The sequence below is a fragment of the Felis catus genome, chromosome D4 (assembly GCF_018350175.1).
Source record: "Felis catus isolate Fca126 chromosome D4, F.catus_Fca126_mat1.0, whole genome shotgun sequence".
In the NCBI taxonomy this organism is placed as follows: domain Eukaryota; kingdom Metazoa; phylum Chordata; class Mammalia; order Carnivora; family Felidae; genus Felis; species Felis catus.
This window is the reverse complement of record NC_058380.1, coordinates 29,202,681-29,221,105: the sequence shown is the minus strand read 5'-3', so window position 1 is coordinate 29,221,105 and position 18,425 is coordinate 29,202,681. Positions and strand designations below refer to the sequence as shown.

Here is an 18,425-nt window from a genome sequence, read left to right as displayed (position 1 = left end):
AGCAAAATATTAGCAAATTGAATTGAATTTTCAGTTTCACATGGAACATTGTCCAGATCACACATTAGCCCATAAAACAGAATTAAAAGTACAGTTTCCCATGGGGTGCCTGGGTGGGTCAGTCATGGCAAACACAGTCAAAAGCCATGACTTTGGCTCAGGTCATGATCTTGAGTGGTTTGTGAGTTTGAGTCCCACGTCAGGCTCTGTGCTGACAGCTCAGAGCCTGGGGCCTGCTCCAGATTCTTTATCTCTCTCTTTGCCCCTCTCCCCCTCATTCTCTCTCTCTCTCTCTCTCCCTCCCTCCCTCCCTCCCTCTCCCTCTCCCTCTCCCTCTCCCTCTCCCTCTCCCTCTCCCTCTCCCTCTCCCTCTCCTTCTCCTTCTCCCTCCCCCTCCCTCTCCCTCTCCCTCTCTCAAAAATAAAAACAAATTTTTTAAAGTACAATCCCCATGATCAAGTGGGATATATGCCACGGATGCAAGCATAGTTCAATACTTGTAAATCAATCAATGTGATATACCACATTAACAGAATAAAGCATAATAATCATAGTCATTTTAATGTTTGCAGAAAAAGCACCTGACAAAATTAAGCACCCATTTATGATAAAAACTCTCAACAGAATAGGTTTAAATGGAAGGTATCTCAATAAATGACAAACCCACAACTAACATCATACTCAATAGAGAAAGTTAAACTGAGAGCTTTTCCTCTAAGATTGGGAACAAAACAAGGACATCTACTGTTGCCAGTTTTATTCAAAATAGTACTGGAAGTCCTATCTACAGCAGTCAGACAAGAAAAAGAAATAAAATGCATCCATATTGATAAGGAAGAAGTAAACTGTCACAGTTTGCACATATGACATGATGCCATACATAGAAAACCATGGACTCTACCAGCAAAACTATTAGAATTAATAAATGAGGGGTGCCTGGGTGGTGCAGTCTGTTAAGTATCAGGTCAGATCATGATCTCATGGTTTGTGAGTTTGAGCCCTGCATCAATCAGGCTGTCTGCTGTCAGCACAGAGCCCGTTTTGGGTCCTCTGTCCTCCTCTCTCTCTGCCACTCCACTGCTCGTGCTCTCTGTCTCAAAAATAAATAAACATTTTTTAAAAAGTAAAATTAAAGAATAAATGAATTCCATAAAGTTTCAGGATACAAAATTAATATGCAGAAATCTGTTGCATTTCTATATACTAACAAGAAAGTAGCAGGAAGAAAAGACAACTCCATTTACAGTTGCACCAAAAAGATTAAATACCCAGGAATAAACTTAACCAAGAAGTTGAAAGACCTATACTCTGAAAACTACTTTCATCAATGAAAGATCTCAAACAATCTAACAGTACTACTTTGATGAAAGAAATTGAAGATGACACAAACTGAAAAATACACCATGCTCATAGCTTGGAAGAATTAATGTCCATATTACCCAAAGCAGTCTGTAGATTCAGTGCTATTCCTATCAAAATACCAATAGTATTTTTCACAGAACTACAACAAATAAACTGAACGTTTGTATGGAACCACAAAAGACACTGAATAACCAAAGTAATCTTGCGAAAGAACAAAGCCCAGTCCCAGATTTCAAGATATACTACAAAGCTATAATAATCAAAACACTATGGTACTGGCTCAAAAATAGACACACAGATAATTGGAACAGAGCAGAGATCCCAGAAATAAACCCATACTTATATGGTCAACTAATCTATGACAAAGGCAAGAATCTACAATGGGGAAAAGACAGTCTCTTCACTAAATAGTGCTGGAAAAACTGGACAACTACATGCAAAAGAATGAAACTGTACCACCGTCTTACACCATACACAAAAAAAAGACCCAAAATGGATCAAAAACAAATATGAGACCTACAACCATAAAACTCCCAGAAGAAAACATAGGTAGTAATTCCTTTGACATTGATCTCAGCAACATTTTTCTAGATATGTCTCCTCAGGCAAGGGAAACAAAAGCAAAAATAGACAATTGGGATTATACCAAAGTAAAAAGCTTTCAGAGTGAAGGAAACCATTAACAAAATGAAAAGGTAATCTAAATGGAAGAAGATATTTGCAAATGATATCTGATAAAAAGCTAATATCCACAATATATAAAGAACTTACACAAGTGAACACCAAAAATGCAAATTATCCAATTAAAATGGGTAGAGGACCTGAATAGACATTTTTCCTAAGAAGGACATACAGATGGTCAACAGACATGAGGAGATGCTCAGTATCCCTAATCATCAGGGAAGTGTGAATCCAAATCACGGTGAGATGCACCTTAGACCTTGTCTGAATGGCTAAAATTAAGACAAAACCAAGTGTTAGTGAGGATGTGGAGAAAAAGGAAACCTCGTGCACTGTTTGTGGCAATATAGATTGGTGCAGCCACTGTGGAAAACAGTATGAAGGTTCCTCAAAAATTTCAAAATAGAATTATTTTACAATCCAGTAATTCCATTACTGGTTGTTTACCTAAAGAAAACAAAAACACTAATTTAAAAGATACATGCACCCGTATGTTTTTTGCAGCATTATGTACAATAGCCAAGATATGGAAATACCCTAAGAGTCCATCAGTAGATAAATGGATAAAGAAGTGATATATGTACACAATGGAATATTATTCAGTCATAGAAAAGAATGAGATCTTGCCATTTGTGACAACATGTGTAGACCTAGAGGGTATAATGCTAAGTGAAATATGTCACACAGAGAAAGACAAATATACAACTTCACTTATATGTGGAATCTAAAAAATAAAACAAATGCATAAAGTCCATGAGGCTGTCATGTACAGCATGGGAAATATAGTCATTATTGTAATAACTTTGTGTGATGACAGATGATAACTAGATATCACATCATTTCATAATGTATAAAAATATTAAATCACTATGATGTAAACCTGAAACTGATAGGATATTAGTTTTTCAACTAATTATTTTTCAACATTATAAGTCAACAGCAGGCACTTTTGAATCATGAAAGCATTGGTGGCATTTTTTGTCACCTGATCTCTGACCTTCTGTCCTTGTCCTCAGTACCTGTGGATGGAACCACAGCCCTGAGGGGAGCCTTCTCAAGCCTGGCAGCTGGGACTCAAACCCTTCCTCCCGGAGCCTGTGCCCTCCTTCTCCCTGGGGAACTCCTGTTCTGCTGGTCTCCAATTCTGTCACCTTGGGAATAGAGAAGCAGACCCTTGCTGGAGTTTGCCTTGCTTTACAGGCCAGAGAGATGATGGTGGGCCTGGCCTTGCTCATGGGGTGTGAAAGGAAGAAAGTGGCCCAGAGAATGCTCTTCAGAGACACCCAGTTATTCCAGTCACATATTCACCCATTCTGGGGAAACAGTCACATTCAGAATGGACCACCTTTAAGTCTCTCCCACAGAGAAGCTGCCGTGAATAAGGAGCTATAGAGTATTCCACAAATTCAGGTTGTGCCGTGCATTCTCACAAAATAGTCCAGCTGCAGACCTGTGCGTGAGGCTGAGGGAAGTTTGAAAACCCGGTGAATCTTCATAAAGTATCGTAAGTCAGCTCAGCTGCAAAAAAAAAAAAAAAAAAAAAAAAAAAAAAAAAAAAAAAAATCATTGAAGGAAAAGCACCAATGTTCCTCTTTACACATTGGCCTCTTAGCAGGTGCTAGCTGTCTGGGCACCTTGGAGCCCATCATGGCCGAGAGAGCCTCCTAGACACTGTCCTTGCAGGTGTTTTGAAACTATTTTTAGTAACATACCACACTTCTTAACTGGAAGGCTTCCTTCAGTGGCCCCATGACAGGTTGAAGACAGCCTGGCTAATGCAGCTACAAACAGAACAGAGGGCAGGAGTCCTCCACACGGTGCCAGCTTCTCATGGGTTTCTCCTCGTCCCCCCATCTCATCAGTTCCTCTCTCTGGAAGCACCCTGGCAGGAGCCCTGGGCCAGGCTGCTTGGCCGGGAGCAGGCAGTGGCCAGATGGTAGAAGTGTTGGCTTTGGTAGCATGGCCTTTCTCTTCCAGCTGCCCTGAGGACCCCAGCCCTGACCCAGCTTTGATGTGAACTCAGGCCCGAGCAGAGCAGTTCCTGGGCCTGTGCCCTATCTTATCCCTCTTCTCCCAGCACCAGCTTTGGGGAGCACTCTATGCTGTGGACAGAGGGGGCTGCGTGTCTGAACCCTGTCTCTTGAGGCCTCCATATGTTCCTGTGCCTCAGCCTTTGCCGTAGGACGCTCCCTACGAACCACTTCCTTTGGCTCCTGCACAGGCCCCAGCGATCAGCTTCTGCCTGTCCTGGGCTTCTGAGAATTTCCACTGAACTCATTCTTCAGATGCCCTGTCTCTTCTCGTGCAGTCTTCTCCTCCTCTGGCTCCTACGTTTCTTGCCCCACTCACTTGTTTGCCATCTTCACGTGCTCCCTTCCTCTGCACCTCTTTGACCCGGATGAGGCACAAGCAGCTCAGGCGGTGTTCGGTTTCCTCCTGCCCCTGAGGCTTGCTCTCTCTGCCTTCTGTCCTGCTCTGAGCTCATGTTTCTCCCTCCTTCTCCTTCTGTCTTTGTTGCTGGACCACAGCAGTCACAGGTAAAAAGTTAGCTAGCATCTGAAACGCAGAGTTAAGTTCTGTAGTTGTTGAACTCAAATGAACTTAAATTCAGCCAACAATGCAGATTGTCTACTTCAGCTGCAGGGAGGTGGACACGTGTGACTAGAGACCGTGAGTGGAACAGTGTGGAGGTTGAGCTGTCTCATAAAGATGACACGAAGTCCAAGTGGCCGGCCTCCACAGTCAGCTGTCATGGCTGTGCCACTGCGGTGCTTCCAGCCCAATGGAGGCCCTGGGATCAATGGCAGTCTCTCTGCACTTGGGGTCTAGGAAGTACATTAACTCTTTTAAGGTGTCTCAGGTAGGCTTATGCACTTTCATCCACAGAGACAGACTGTGTCTGACAGAGGTTACCCACAGCATCTGTGATTCTGAGTAAAAACCATGCAGTGGTAATATGGACACCAAGAGCCACAGTGAACCCCACCTAGGCTGGTGGCCTGCCCCCAACCCCCCAGCAGAGCCCCTCCCAGCTGAGGTTGAAGAGAGCTAATGCCATCAAGGTATGCCCCACGGTATCCTGTGCTGCCTGAGCATGTGCCTTGACTGCCGGTCAGAGGTGGTGGCCCTGGATTGAAGGGTATCCAGGGCCACGCGATAGTCCGAGGGCGGTCGGTCACCCTACCAGAAGGCCCTCTGTGGCGACGGAGGGGAAGCTGACCTTTGGCTGCTGTGGCTAATCAAATATTTGAGTGGTCTATAGAAACTGCCACACACAAAATGAATATGTAGATTACTGTCAAAATCAGGGCTTCTTAATGTGCTTGTGTCTAAAAAAATCACAGCAAACTCAACACAATTCAGTTGTGAGATTCCCACCCTTCCCTTTTTGCTGAGCTGAAATTCTTAGGAAAATACACCTAAGAATGCCTTGAGGCTGTATTTAGCAGAACTAACAATTCCTGTGTTTCCTGCTTCCCTTGAGAATCAGGTGTTAAAACCTTAGATGTCTATTAAAAAGCAAGTGGGCCCAGGTTGCTAGCCCAAGAATGCCATTTATAAAGCTGTTTGTGTGAAAACAGGTGGCATTTTCCTTTCAGCACTTTCCAGTTCTCATATTCATGTGAGCCTTTTGCAGACAGGCTGCAGCACGGCTTGCCTCTGCTTCCCCACAGCAAATACTCGCACAGCCTGTGACTGGCATTCCAGGAAATGTGGGGCTTATTTGTAGCCTTTGTGAGTCTGGGGCCATTCTGTCAGAAGAGGGTGATCATTAGGAAATGACTCTGCTCCCTGGATGGCCAGCCTCTGAGAACAGACTGGCTTTGCTCATCACCTTGAAAACAAAACGAGAGTCATTGAAAGCTAACAGGAATGCAGCTGCTTTTCGGGGAAGGACGGGTCCGGTTGGTCCACTGGACAAAGAGATGAATCTGTCTCGTTAGTGTTTTAGTTTTCTTTCTCCTCTGTACTCATTGCAGATGGCTCCAACCGATGAGCTAAGCAACGAGATTGCTGGCTTTCTTGACCAGACCTTGTACAGATGGGATCGCCTCTGCCTGGAAGCACCTAGGTCAAGAAAACTGGCCCGAGAGCTCCTGGCTGAGCTGCACGCTCACATCCAGCATCGGCCGGCTGCACATGGAGCTGCCGTGCATGCAACAGGCTCCCCGAGATCTCGTGACGAAACAATGAGACTGATTCGTCGTGGAACGAGTAGTGAGGATGAGCCATAGACATCTTGGTGAGAGCTGCTAGAACATATTTTATGAAGTCAGAAGACAAATTCCTTAGCCCAAACTCAGTCTGGCTTATTAGTTCATGACTAGATTGTGCCTTGAGCATTCCCTACCTGCTCAGCCCAGCTGTCAGAGAATCACTGAAGACAAGCCTTGAATAGGAGAACACTTTCATTTCCCTTTTTCCTCATATCAAATGAAGATACACAACTATTACTTGAGTGGTTCAAAGTCTTTGGACTGAGAAATTGGTCATGAACCACTGATCAGTTTAGAAGTAACTTAGTCCTTTTCCACAGATCTCTTTTTTCAGAAATCAGGCTACTGTTATTGGTGTTTCTTTTAATCCACAGGGCTTTGAGATAAAGCCACACTCTTGCTTCCCTAAGAAATTCTTCACTAAGGAGTCTCTCGGGCACCTCTGAGGGGAAGCAGAGGCCATCAGGCCCAGTAGCAAGTGGTAGTGACTGGGGCCACTGCTGTGGTGGGCAGTCAAGCCAGCTCGGCTATGGAGAACAGCACTGCTTAGCAATGAAATAAAGCCGGTTCCAATGCTAACTCTTTTTGCTTTCTGTTTGCTAAACACTCCCACCAAGGGAGCTCACATTGCCTCAGAGAGGACTGATGTGAGAATATAGGATATGTTCTGGAAGAAGACATTATATTTCAGTTGTCTAATTAACTGAGGTGGGAATTAGAAATTCCTAATAAAGAATAGGTAACCCCAGGGGCGCCTGGGTGGCTCAGTTGGTTGAGCATCCGACTTCAGCTCGGGTCATGATCTCACGGTTTGTGGGTTCGAGCCCCACGTTGGGCTCTGTGCTGACAGCTTGGAGCCTGGAGCCTGCTTCTGATTCTGTGTCTCCCTCTCTCTCTGCCCCTCCCCTGCACATGCTCTGTCTTTCTCTGTCTCTCAAAAATAAATAAATATTTAAAAAAATTAAAAAAAAAAGAATAAGTAACCCTAATATTTATTTCACATCAATTGAAAATTTTTTCCCCTTCCAAGTTTGTTTTTTTTCCTTACATGAGCTAAAATCCTCCCAGGACCTCACTTTTTTTTTTTTTTTTTTTTTAAGTTTAATCTGCGAGTGAGCAAGCCGGAGAGGGGCAGAGGGAGAGGGAGAGAATCCCAAGCAGGCACTATCAGTGCAGAGTCCGACGTGGGGCTCAAACTCAACAAACCATGAGATCATGACCTGAGCTGAGATCAAGACACCCAGGTGCTCCTCAAGTTTATTCTTCATATGCATTGATTGTGTACTCTTTTGTGTGTACATACTCTTTTGTGTGGGTCGAATCAGTCAGGACTTTTATGGCTACTTTGTTAGCGTTAGTAATCTCTGAGTCTCCTGCAATTTGAGCTCCTATTTGAGGTGTGAGTAGCGTTTTGTTGTATTAGAGGTCGTAGTTTTAGGGGAGTTTCCGTTTCGGTATATGGATCTACCTAAAGATCTGAAAAATTCAGGAACTTTTAACTTTTGAGAAATACTGCAGTTTGAACAGTGCACTGATAAAATACTTTAGTCATGACTACCAGCATTCTTACTTTCATAGAAAAAGTCTTCCTCAAAATGTGTAGTAGTTTTGATAAAGGAGTTTTAGGCTTCATTTAGAGTCAAGGATATCTCTCCTATGTTGTTTGCCATGGAAGCTGTGACCAGCCTCTGTGGGCATGAAGAAGGGAATCTGCTTAGTGGCTGTGAATAGTCCCTAAAGCTTGATTCCCACCAGGAATCAAATTCCCTTGTGGGTGTGCTCCCACTAGAAATCCAGTCATGCTGTATTCCACAGCAAACAATATAAACAAGACTGTTACCCACCTCAGACTGTTGAAGCTGCATTTCTGGAAGGTTCCTTCCTGTCCTGACCTTACCTCAGCCTGTTTGTAGTATCTTCAGTTCCTTTACAAAGCCTCTAAGTTCTCTCAAGCCTTGGACATGTGAGTCAGCACCTGACCAGACTATCTGATCTGGCAGCCAAGCGGTTCTTGGGTCTCAAGTGAACCTTCATTGTCTGTGAAGGCTTTCATGAAGGGAATAGGAGGCACTGGTTTGTGTACTGATTTTGTTTTCTCTCCTTGCCCTTTCCCACTAACAAGAGAGAGAATGCTCCACGGGGGAAACCAAGGAAAATAGGACTGCTCTGCAAACTGGAGGGGCAGCTGCAAAGCCTCACAGGCAGTCAGGCCCTGGTCATCACTTTAGAAGGGGTTACCCCATCATTCCATTCACTTCTCTGAGGGGGAGGGAACCTCCCAAAGGGCAGATGGAGAGGGGCACAGGGCAGAAAGGTGGGAAGCGACACCCTCCACTTGACAACCCCAGAAGACAGACACCTTGTGCTCCCTCCACTCCCGAGCAAGCCCATACCCAGCTACCAGTAAGGAAACCCAGTCAGGGCAGAGAAAGCCAGGGGCAGGCTGGAAACTCCACCTCCTCATTCAGTTGCCTTGGATTTGGGGGGGAAAGTCTGGAGACATGGGTGTTTTTCAGTTTCATGAAAGAAGATCTCGCTAGAAAAGGGCTCTGGTGAGAATACACATCAAGGCAGGTGGCATGAGCGAAGCGAAGGCCCTGTAGGCCACTGAGCCTTGTCCTCCCTCCTCCCGTTGGAGAGCCAGGAGCATGGAGGCCTACGCCGTGCACTAAGCAGCAGGGCTGAGGCCCAGAGGCTGTATGTGGGGTTGACTGGACTGGGTTTCTTTCCAGCACAGGGTCTGTGCCAGGCACGTGCCTTTGGCTTCCGCCAGCAGAATATCCAGTGAAGAGTGGCTTAAATAGGCAAGACACCTGATGGTGTCAGACACACAAAGCCCAGAGAGGTGGCTAATTCAGCCACTCAACAATGTCATGGCTGCAGATCAGCTTCACTGGAGTTCTGGCTTTTCTCTCCAAGTTCAAGAAAGCTGCCAAGCCCAGGCCTGACAGCCTCCAAGAAGGCTCTCGTGTCTCTGCTCGCAAGCCCACACCAGACCCTCATGTCATTGGCAGACCCAGCCGCCGCAGAATGGGGCTTGCTGCCACCCTGTTGCTAAGATTTATCGGGACACTAATGAGGCTTGAGCTTCAGGGCCTTGCACCACCTGGCCCCTCCCTAGGCCCTGGGAGAGGCCCGGGCATTGTGCTCCCATGGTTGTCTGTTTTGTAAAATCTGTAAAGAAACGTTAACTGCAACTGGCAAAAATGCCTCCGTGTGCTCCTACTGTCCCCCCTGCCCCTGGGCAGTGTGCACCTTCTGCGATCCAGCTGAGAGAAGCCAAGTTGGTTCGGCACCACTTCGGGGCACAGTGAAGTTACTGTGGAGGACCAGCTTCCAAGAATGCCAGCACCAGCCCGACCAGTTCAGCTGGTGCTGGCCCAGGGGCTGTGGCACAGCAGAAGGGTGGCCTGTGCCACCACAGGCCCGCAGGAGCAACAATGAGGAAGTGTGAAGAGTCCTTCCAAGACCTCTGGCTTGGGTCTGGGGCGAACTTGATAGAGGTTTTTGGAGACCTGACAACAGCTCTACAATTCTGTGTTCCCCACAGCAAGCCGGGAAGCTGAGTAGAGCTTTCTAAAGTCTTAGTAATGAAGTTTTAGGTAAGCGTGCTGGAGAGACTGTGGGAATGTATAAAATCACTGTGCCAACAAGAGGTGATCAGAGAGGACAGAGCTGCCAAAAACTGGAGAGGAAAGGCATGACTGGCCACGTATTAATGCAAAGGCTGTCACCCACTGGTACTTCATGGCGTGTGGCATGTTAGCTCTTTTAAATCTGTAACTTATTTTTTCATTATAAATAAAAAGTCACAATACATGTGAGTTTGTATTCACTAAAGAGTACAGTCTTTCTCAGAAAAAAGCTTCCCTTCTCTCCTCAATTATGGAAGCTCAGGCCACACAAAACCTGTATAGACCTGCCCCTAGAAAAGACCAATTTGGCATAGCCTTTGGGCCTGAGAATCTTGCCGTCAGATACCTACAAACTGGGGTCCCACAGCCAGGGAAGAAGGGAGGGGGCTGCAGGGAGGCGGTTGGCAGGGGCTGCTGAAACAAAACGACGTGCATCGTACAGGTCTTTCTCTTCTGTAAGCCAGCCTCCCATACTACCACCCAGTGTAAATGGAACTGGCCTGTATACATTGTTCTTCCCCGATTCTAAAGATGGAGCTCGTCCGACAAAGCACAGCCCACACCCGCTGTGCGCACCACTGTTTCCCAGACTTGTGACCCTCATGCTGCAGCCTCCACAGGGTCCCCTAGGAGTCATGGGATGGCATCCCCCCGCCCCCCCCCCCCCATGCAGTGGCATCTGCCGGACCCAGCCCACCCTGGTTCTGCAGACAGCTGGCATGGGTTTCCTGGATGGTCGCTCTGCTTCCTGATGTGCCACCCCACACCTCTCCGTTGGCCAGAGGTACCTGAGCAAGCAGGGGGCAGGTGGCCAAGATGTGTCTCTGAAGAAGCCCCTTGCTGAACTGTCCTGGGCTGTTCATGTCATTGTGCATTTTTAGCACTTCTTGGCCCCGTTGCTCACTGGTGGGACAAGGATGCTGGGACAAAAATGGAAACATGTCTAGAGGGCAGGAGGAAGCCATACCTTCTGTCACGGTGAAGAAGTCACGAGCAGGGGCTTGAAAGGGGGGACCACCGCGGTGGCCAGAGATGTGAAGGAGATCATAATGGAGCCTGTCCTGTTACCCAGAGGGGCAGGGGGCAAATGTGAGGAACGCTGGTCCTTGTTTTACAAGGAATGCGAAGTGATTTTGCTTCCAGGGAAGCAGAGACATGGATTTTCTGTGCTTCTCTCCCTTCTTTTACTCTCTTCCCTCCTGTCCCCCTCCCTCCCGCCCCACCCCGTCAGCAGTGCTGGCAATAGCCTTTTCCTTGCCTGACACTGGTTTTCACATGGATTCCACAGACTGTCAAAACACTTGTCACTTATTACTCCACACCAAGCCACTTTACTCCTAAAGAACCAAAAGCAAGGCAAAATAAGTATGTGTGTGGTAAGACCTTCTTCTTAAATCCAATTCCACAATTTTATACCGTGAGTCCAAATCCTATCCCTCATACACAGACTGGTAATGAAGTCTACAATGTCAGCCTTTCCTTTTCCCCAGTCGCAACATAATCATGATGATAACTTCCTGTATTTGGGGTTTTGGGTAGGACACTCGGATTCTTTTATGCGGAAAGTTTCACATTTAACTTTTCTGTAGAAAAGCAGAGTTAAATCAGTGTTGAACATCTCACTGGCCTCTGCTGCTTCCCTCACTATGAGGAATCCACGGATATCAGCCGGGATTCTTGGTGGCAAGCCACGGGATTGGACACAATGTTAAAAGGGAACTGATCAAAAGTATCTAAAAGCCCACAGGATTGTCAGGCAGACAGGACTTGGTGCCAGGCAGCTAACAACAGTGCCCAGACCTGGCTTCAGAATGACCTGTGAGGAACCTCCTGCTGTCGCCACCAAATCCTGCTACATAGAACCTTTGTGGCTTGTTTGTGCGAGGCCCACCACCCCCACAGGGACACAGTCCCTGTCCCCACTCTGGGGCACCAGTGCATCTGACAACCTGTACGTTGGCTGGAAGGGCACCTGGAAAAAGCACGTGTCTGGCTTATTTTGCTTCCATGACATTACTGGACACCTTGGATACCAGTGGTCTCCTACTTACAGGAAGGGGTCAGGGCCTAGGCAGCTAGAGAGAATAAAAACTCCACAATATGTATCACCTACTCTTTAGCATTCGAGAAGGTTGAGTACCATGAAACAGCCCTACTAATCCAGAAGAGGTAGAGAAGGGCCCTTGGCAGTGAGCCAGTGCGCAGACACCTGAGGCCGAGTTTCTCCAGTGTGGCGCGATTGACAGTGTAGAGCAGGTGCATCCATGTGGGGGTGTCATGTGCGCTGGAGGGTGTTAGCAGCATCCCTGGCCTCTCCCCACTACGTGCCAGCCCAGCGGCGACAAGACTCTCTCCAGAATGTCTGGGGGGAACCCCCCTCACCCTCCGGTGGAGAACCATTGCTCTAGCTGGGGGTTTGTTTCCGGAAAGACATCCTGGAGAGAAACACAGTTTCAGACATGTAAATTAGACTTAATAGGATCCTAATAGAACTAGATAATCTGAATCCAAAATTCTTAGGGAAAAAAGCAATCAGGAACAGGCAGGAAAAATCTGACAGTAAAGTGTAATGCGGTATAAGAGACGGAACAAGCACTGGCATGTGCTTTAAGGCTGCAGTGTGACCGCAGTGTGGTAGGACCAAGGGAGCCGCACACAGAGACCCCCATCTGGGTGGCGAGCCCCTCCTCATGGACCCAGCCAGAAGTCCTCAGGTCCCGCACAGGCCTGGGCAGCCTCTAATCCCGTCAGTCCCTGTTTCCTCCCTGCCAGTTTTCCCTTGGCTGGCAGAACATTCTAGGGCTTCCCCTCAGCTGGAGAGCTGGTCCCTGCTTGTCCCCTGACCTTTTCCCGGGGAGCGCTCCCAGGCTTCATCTTTGCACCTCTGCCCTGTGTACTTTCCCTGCACTGGGCTTTCACGTAGTATCTTTGTGCAGAGGGGCCACACCCTCTCCTGGACCACAGGCCTGGACGTCCCACTACCCACTGGGCATCCCCTGGAGGTCAGATGACCATCTCAAATTAACATGTGCAAAGCCGATGCCACCAGTTCCATGCCATCCCCCTAAACCCACGATCTTCCCACGTCAGTGGATGGTAACTCCATCTTTCCAGTGACTGAGACCCAATTCTGTAGTTACTCTTGATTCTTCTCTCTCTCACTCCCACATCCAAGCCATTAGAATATTCTGACCATTTCTTGCCCTCCACTCTTAGACACCGTCATCTGCCTGGCCTCCCTGCTCCTGCCCACCTTGCTGCAAGCAGCCTTAGAGATCTCTCTCCAGTGCAACATGGCATGCCGCTGTTCCAGGCATTCCAAATGCCCCGCACTTCACACTGAGTAAAACCCAACGTTCTTAAAATGGCTTTAAGGCCCCACACAATCTGGACCCCTTTTACTCTCTGACTTCTCCTAATTTTCTCTGCAACTCCTTCACCCACCTACCACCACCACATGGGCCCCCAACAGTGACTCCACACATGGTATACTCCAACACCAGGGCCTTTGAACGGGCTGTCCTGAACCTCCTAGACATGCAGGCCAGTTCCCTTGTCTGCTCACAGGTCACCGTCTCCATGAGGCCTCCCTGACATTGACAATTGCACTCCACTCTCCTCCACTTCTCACCCTGCACTACCTTGGCTTTTGTCCCCGACACACCACTCCTAGACACCAGGTAATCTGCTTACACCTTTTGTCTATTCTTGTCTCCACTACAGGTGCCTGAAATAGTTGCAGGCATATCAAAGATGCCCAATAATTATTTTTTGAATTGATCTGTAAAGGGATTTAGTATATGATAAAAGCATTTTGATCAACAGGGAAAAGATGATGACGGGAAATCCAGTTGGATCTCCACTTCTTTGATGAAAAGACATATTCCAAAATAAAATGTCCAACCCTCTTTCTTTACCAAATGTCAGCATCTTGAAGTCTGGGCTGGGGTTCTCTCCACAGAAGGCTCTAGCAGTTCTGCTTGGAACTGGGTGGTAGGAAGGCTGCTGCTACTCTGGGAAGAGAGCCTATTACTAAGATAAATAAAAAGCCGTTTATAGAAGCAGAACCTCCCTGATGTAGAAAGAATGTTTTTCTATTTCATTTAGAATTCCTTGCTTCCCCCTCCCCCCACACCCACGTCCCTGCCTGGGTCTGCAAGTCGAAGTCCCAGGGCCACAGCTTCCAAGAAGGCCTCTTAGTCCTTTGTGGGGAGGCCAGGGAGGAGGGAAGTGGTCTTTCCCTGCCCGAGGTGGGGAGGGCCTGAGGTCCCACCCATATCATATGGAAACTTCCACAAATTCTCCATTTGGGGCCCTTCAGCCAAATGGAAGCACTTTCTATGTAAGATAGAAAACCCACGGGCACCTGGGTAGCTCAGTCAGTTGAGTGTCCAATTCTTGATTTCATCTAGGGTCATGATCTCACAGTTTATGAGATTGAGCCGAGTTGGGCTCTGTGCTCACAGCATAGAGCCTGCTTAGGATTCTCTCTCTCTCTCTCTCTCTCTCTCTCTCTCTCTGCTCCTCCCCTGCTCACATTCTCTCTCTCTCAAAATAAATAAACATTAAAAAAGAAAACCCAGAAACCAGGACACCTGGGTGGCTCAGTCAGTCTTGGTTTCAGCTCAGGGCATGATCTCACAGTTTGTGGGTTTGAGCCCTGAATTGGATTCTGTGCTGTCAGTGCAGCCCTGCTTGGGATTCTTTCTCTCCCTCTCTCTCTGCTCCTCCCCTGCTGGCTCTGTCTCTCTCTCAAAAATAAACATTTTTTTTTTAAAAAGAAACCCCAGAAACCACAGAAGACAAATAAAATTGACCATACAGAAACTTTAGCCAAAAATCCAGGGCACCTGCATGGCTCAGTTGGTTGACTCTTGATCTTGGTTTTGGCTCAGATCATGATCTCATGGTTTGTGAGATAGAGCCACATGTCAGGTTCCACACCTAGCATGGGATTCTCTCTCTCCCTCTTTCTCTGCACCCCCCAAATAAATAAAAAAATAAAAATTTAAAAACAAAATAACCAAAAATATAAATAGAAATAACACTCTGGGGGAAATCATTTGCAACACATGACAACTAAGTTTCTAACTGTAAAAGCTCTTCTACATCAATAGAAGGCCTCCCAACCCAGAGACTGATGGGCCAGTGATACAAACACTGCACACAATTAACAGGAGAAATACAAAGGAGTCTGGCAAGACTTTTAAAAAATATTTAACACGGCTATGAGAAACTCAATTTTTTGTCCCATATCGATATGGTTGGAAAAGCCAAAAGGACTGACACAGCCAGATGGGTGAGGGGTGGGACACAGGCACTGTCCCACATACAGAGAGAAGGACAAGTGGTCATGTTGTAATATTTAAAATGTATACAGCCCTGGGGCGCCTGGGTGGCTCAGTCGGTTAAGCATCTGACTTCAGCTCAGGTTGTGATCTTGTGGTTCGTGAGTTCAAGCCCCACACCAGGCTCTGTGCTGACAGCCTGGAGCCTGCTTCAGATTCTGTGTCTCCCTCTCTCTCTGCCCCTCCCCAACTCGACCTCTGCCTCTCTCTCTCAAAAATAAAATTTAAAAAAAATGTTTAAGTAAAATTTAAAAAATAAAATGTATACATCCCCAAAACAGTGTGGTAACAGAATCACCATATGATCCAGCAATTCCACTTTTAGGTGTATCCCTGAAAGAACTGAAAGCAGGAACCCAGAGGAGTATTTGTCCACCATGTTCCCTGTGGCTCTACACAGCAGCCAAAGATGGAAACGATCCAAGGGTCCATCGACAGATCAGTGGATCAACACAGGGGTCTATCCGGACAGAGGAATATTACCAGGAATGAGTCTCTGACGCCTGCTATAGCATGGACAAAACTTCAGAATATTTTGTTAAGTGAACAAAGCCAGACACAAAAAGACAAATACCGTGTGATTACACACAATATTTATAAGAGGTGCCCAGAGTAGACAAATTTATAGAGACAGAATGGAGGTTGCCAGGGTCAGGGAGGGGGCGGTCTGGGGATGGAAGTTAGTGTTTAATGGGGACAGAGTTTCACCCCGGGGAGATGAAAAAGTTCTGTGGACAGGCGGTGGTGATGGTCGCACAACACTGGAAAGGTACTTAATGCCACTGCACTGTATGCTTGAAAATGGTTAAGACAGTAAATTTTCTCATGTAAATTTTCCAAAATTAAAATATTAAATAAAAAAATTTTACATATCCTGTTCTCCATTAACAAATATCCAGTTCTTCAGAGCCACCGTTTTCCATTTCGGGTTGCACGGACCCCGCCGGAACCCACCCACAGACACACCGGTGCCGTGAATACCCAGAATGCCCAAGGAGACTTCCTGCAGCACTGTTTCAAATAGGCGCTCACTGAAAACAGCTCGAAGGCCCCGCGGTAAAGGGAAGGTTAAACAGACCAACAAATGAACAAAGAGGAACACACACCCTAACAGTTGATGCTAGGCCCTGTTATCAGGGTTTTACATCAATTCATTCATCAAATTCTCACAACCACCTAACAGAGTTATCCAGTTTACAGATGAGGAAACAAACCCAGGGAGATGCACAGATGACGTCTGGCAGGGCCGGGCTCTGAGCAAAGGAGCCCACCAGCTATGTGCCACTACTGCCTCCTGAAGGGTGTGATGTTCAGACCACAGGAACGTCCAAACAGAAGTCAAGCTCCTCCTGCGAGCCAATCTTGAAAGTCTGTCACGTGGAAAGATCGGTGTGCGCTCTGCTCCCATGTGGCCGTGGACGTGCACTTACCGGAGTGCATCTGTGGAGTCTGTGCGGGGCCAGGCCCGTCAAGCTCCTAATGGTGAAGGTTTTGGAGAAGGGACCAGGTGAACATGTGGCGGGAAACCTACTTTTTGCTCTACATATTGTTTCTATTTGTTTGCATCTTTGATGTATACCAAGAAAAAAAAATTGTATTCAGCAACACATACAGGTGGATTCAGGTTTGCCTGTTGCAAGACAGGCTTATGTCAACCGGTGCTAGGAGGGAACGGGGGTTCAGGGCCACCTGGAGCTGCACAAGGGGACACCCTCCCTGGTATTTCCCGCACTTTGCTCAGCACCATGCCATTTTATAGCTTATTTAAGGGACTTATGTTCTAGCCTTGAACATTGAGTCTTCTACTAAAAGACAACCTGGTTGCATCCAGATGTCAGACTTACAGGGAAGATGGCCTGAGGACTGGGGTTTCCCGAGCATCCCCAGTGGGAGCAGGGTGTGGGCCATGACCCAACATCCCAATTATCCTCTCATTTATCCCCATGACACACACTTACTTTGAGAGCCTCTCCTTACCGTACCTGATGTTCAAGTCCTGGGAGACTGAAATCAGGCGGTCGGGTGGTGGAGCCTGAAGCATCAGGCTGAGGAGCGCTGAGGTCTTAGCCCAGAGGGCTTCCTTTCCTTCTGCCTTTCCCATCTCCGGGAGTATCCTCTCCAGTCCTAGGACACTCCTGCCCCCGAGGCCTGTTCTGCCAGACCCGGTGCAACAAGGGAAGACTGTTAGAACGGAAAAGAACTTTCTGGAACACGGGGCTCTTGGCAGTACTGCCAGGGCCCAACCACATGCGGTTCCGGCACCTCCCGCACCGCCCACAGACAGGAACGCCTCCTGGGCTGGGCTCCGGCAGAGGAGCCACCGCCATAGGCCGGCAGAAGGAGCACAAGGAGGCTTAAGAAAAGAGAAACCGCGGCATCCTGCACCCCCTCAGTGTGACAGCGGCGTAAAATGGCAGAGCCGTCGGAAGTGACTCAGGGAGCTGGAGCAGGTGGCGGGACGAGCCTTTTGAGAGTTCTCCGCCCCTTCCCAGTCCTGGGGGCTGAGGAGCCAAAGCCCTGGGCTCATTTTATCTCCACCAGGGCAGTTTCACGTGCGCTGTGTGGGACAGATGGAAATCTGCGGCCGGAGAGGCTTTTACCTGCATTTCTGCGTTCTGCTTTGCATCACGCATGCGCGCGCGCGCGCGCGCGCGCGCGCGCACACACACACACACACACACACACACACACGCTCACACACACGCCGGTCTTGTTGCTATCACCAGCCCTTCCCAGGCCCGGCTCCCAAGCATGGGCTGCTCCGGCAGGTCCTCTGCACCCGTGCTCCGACACCAGGGTGCCCGATCCCCATCCGCCATCCTGGCAGGAGGCTCTCAGCTACCAGTGCTGGTCCTGGGAACGTCTAGTTTTACAGGAGTTTCCTTCCGCCCCCGGGCTCGGCTGATGGCCGCCTCCTTCTTTTTTCACACCCTCTGGACTGGAACAGAAATGCCTTATTAGCCGATCAATCTCCCAGACAGCACCAAAGGGTGGGAAAAGATCTATAAAACCCCTGCCTATGAATAGCCCGGATCCGCCTCTCCTCCCATTCCACCCTGTAAACCCCCAGGGCCCAGCCAGGGAAGGCCCAGGTCATTGTCCTCAGGACAGTGGCCTGGGGCGGGGGCCATGAGTTCATGCCCTCCCCGCTGAGCTTGGCCTCGGGCACCACCCTGGGAGGT

The 18,425-nt window shown here is 47.9% G+C and overlaps 1 protein-coding gene and 1 long non-coding RNA gene across 11 annotated transcripts in view; one reads left to right on the top strand and one right to left on the bottom strand.

Annotated features, from left to right (window-relative positions):
• FANCC (FA complementation group C) overlaps window positions 1-10,079 on the top strand; it is a 265,345-nt gene extending 255,266 nt beyond the window's left edge. For 9 of the 10 annotated variants that reach the window (XM_045043627.1, XM_019815868.2, XM_003995467.4 and 6 more), the window contains one exon: window positions 6,024-6,839. In XM_045043627.1, the coding sequence (XP_044899562.1) occupies window positions 6,024-6,278 (255 nt within the window). In that variant the 3' untranslated portion in view covers window positions 6,279-6,839. Of the gene's footprint in view, window positions 1-6,023; window positions 6,840-7,360 lie in introns of those variants that run through there. The other variant, XM_045043621.1, reaches the window with a different exon arrangement.
• Window positions 10,080-11,199: 1,120 nt separating this feature from the next.
• LOC123381760 lies at window positions 11,200-17,184 on the bottom strand. The gene is made up of 3 exons (XR_006589164.1): window positions 16,515-17,184; window positions 13,813-13,927; window positions 11,200-12,330 (listed from the first exon to the last, which is right to left on the bottom strand). It is a non-coding gene; the product is annotated as an uncharacterized LOC123381760 (long non-coding RNA).
• Between the last annotated feature and the right edge of the window lie 1,241 nt (window positions 17,185-18,425).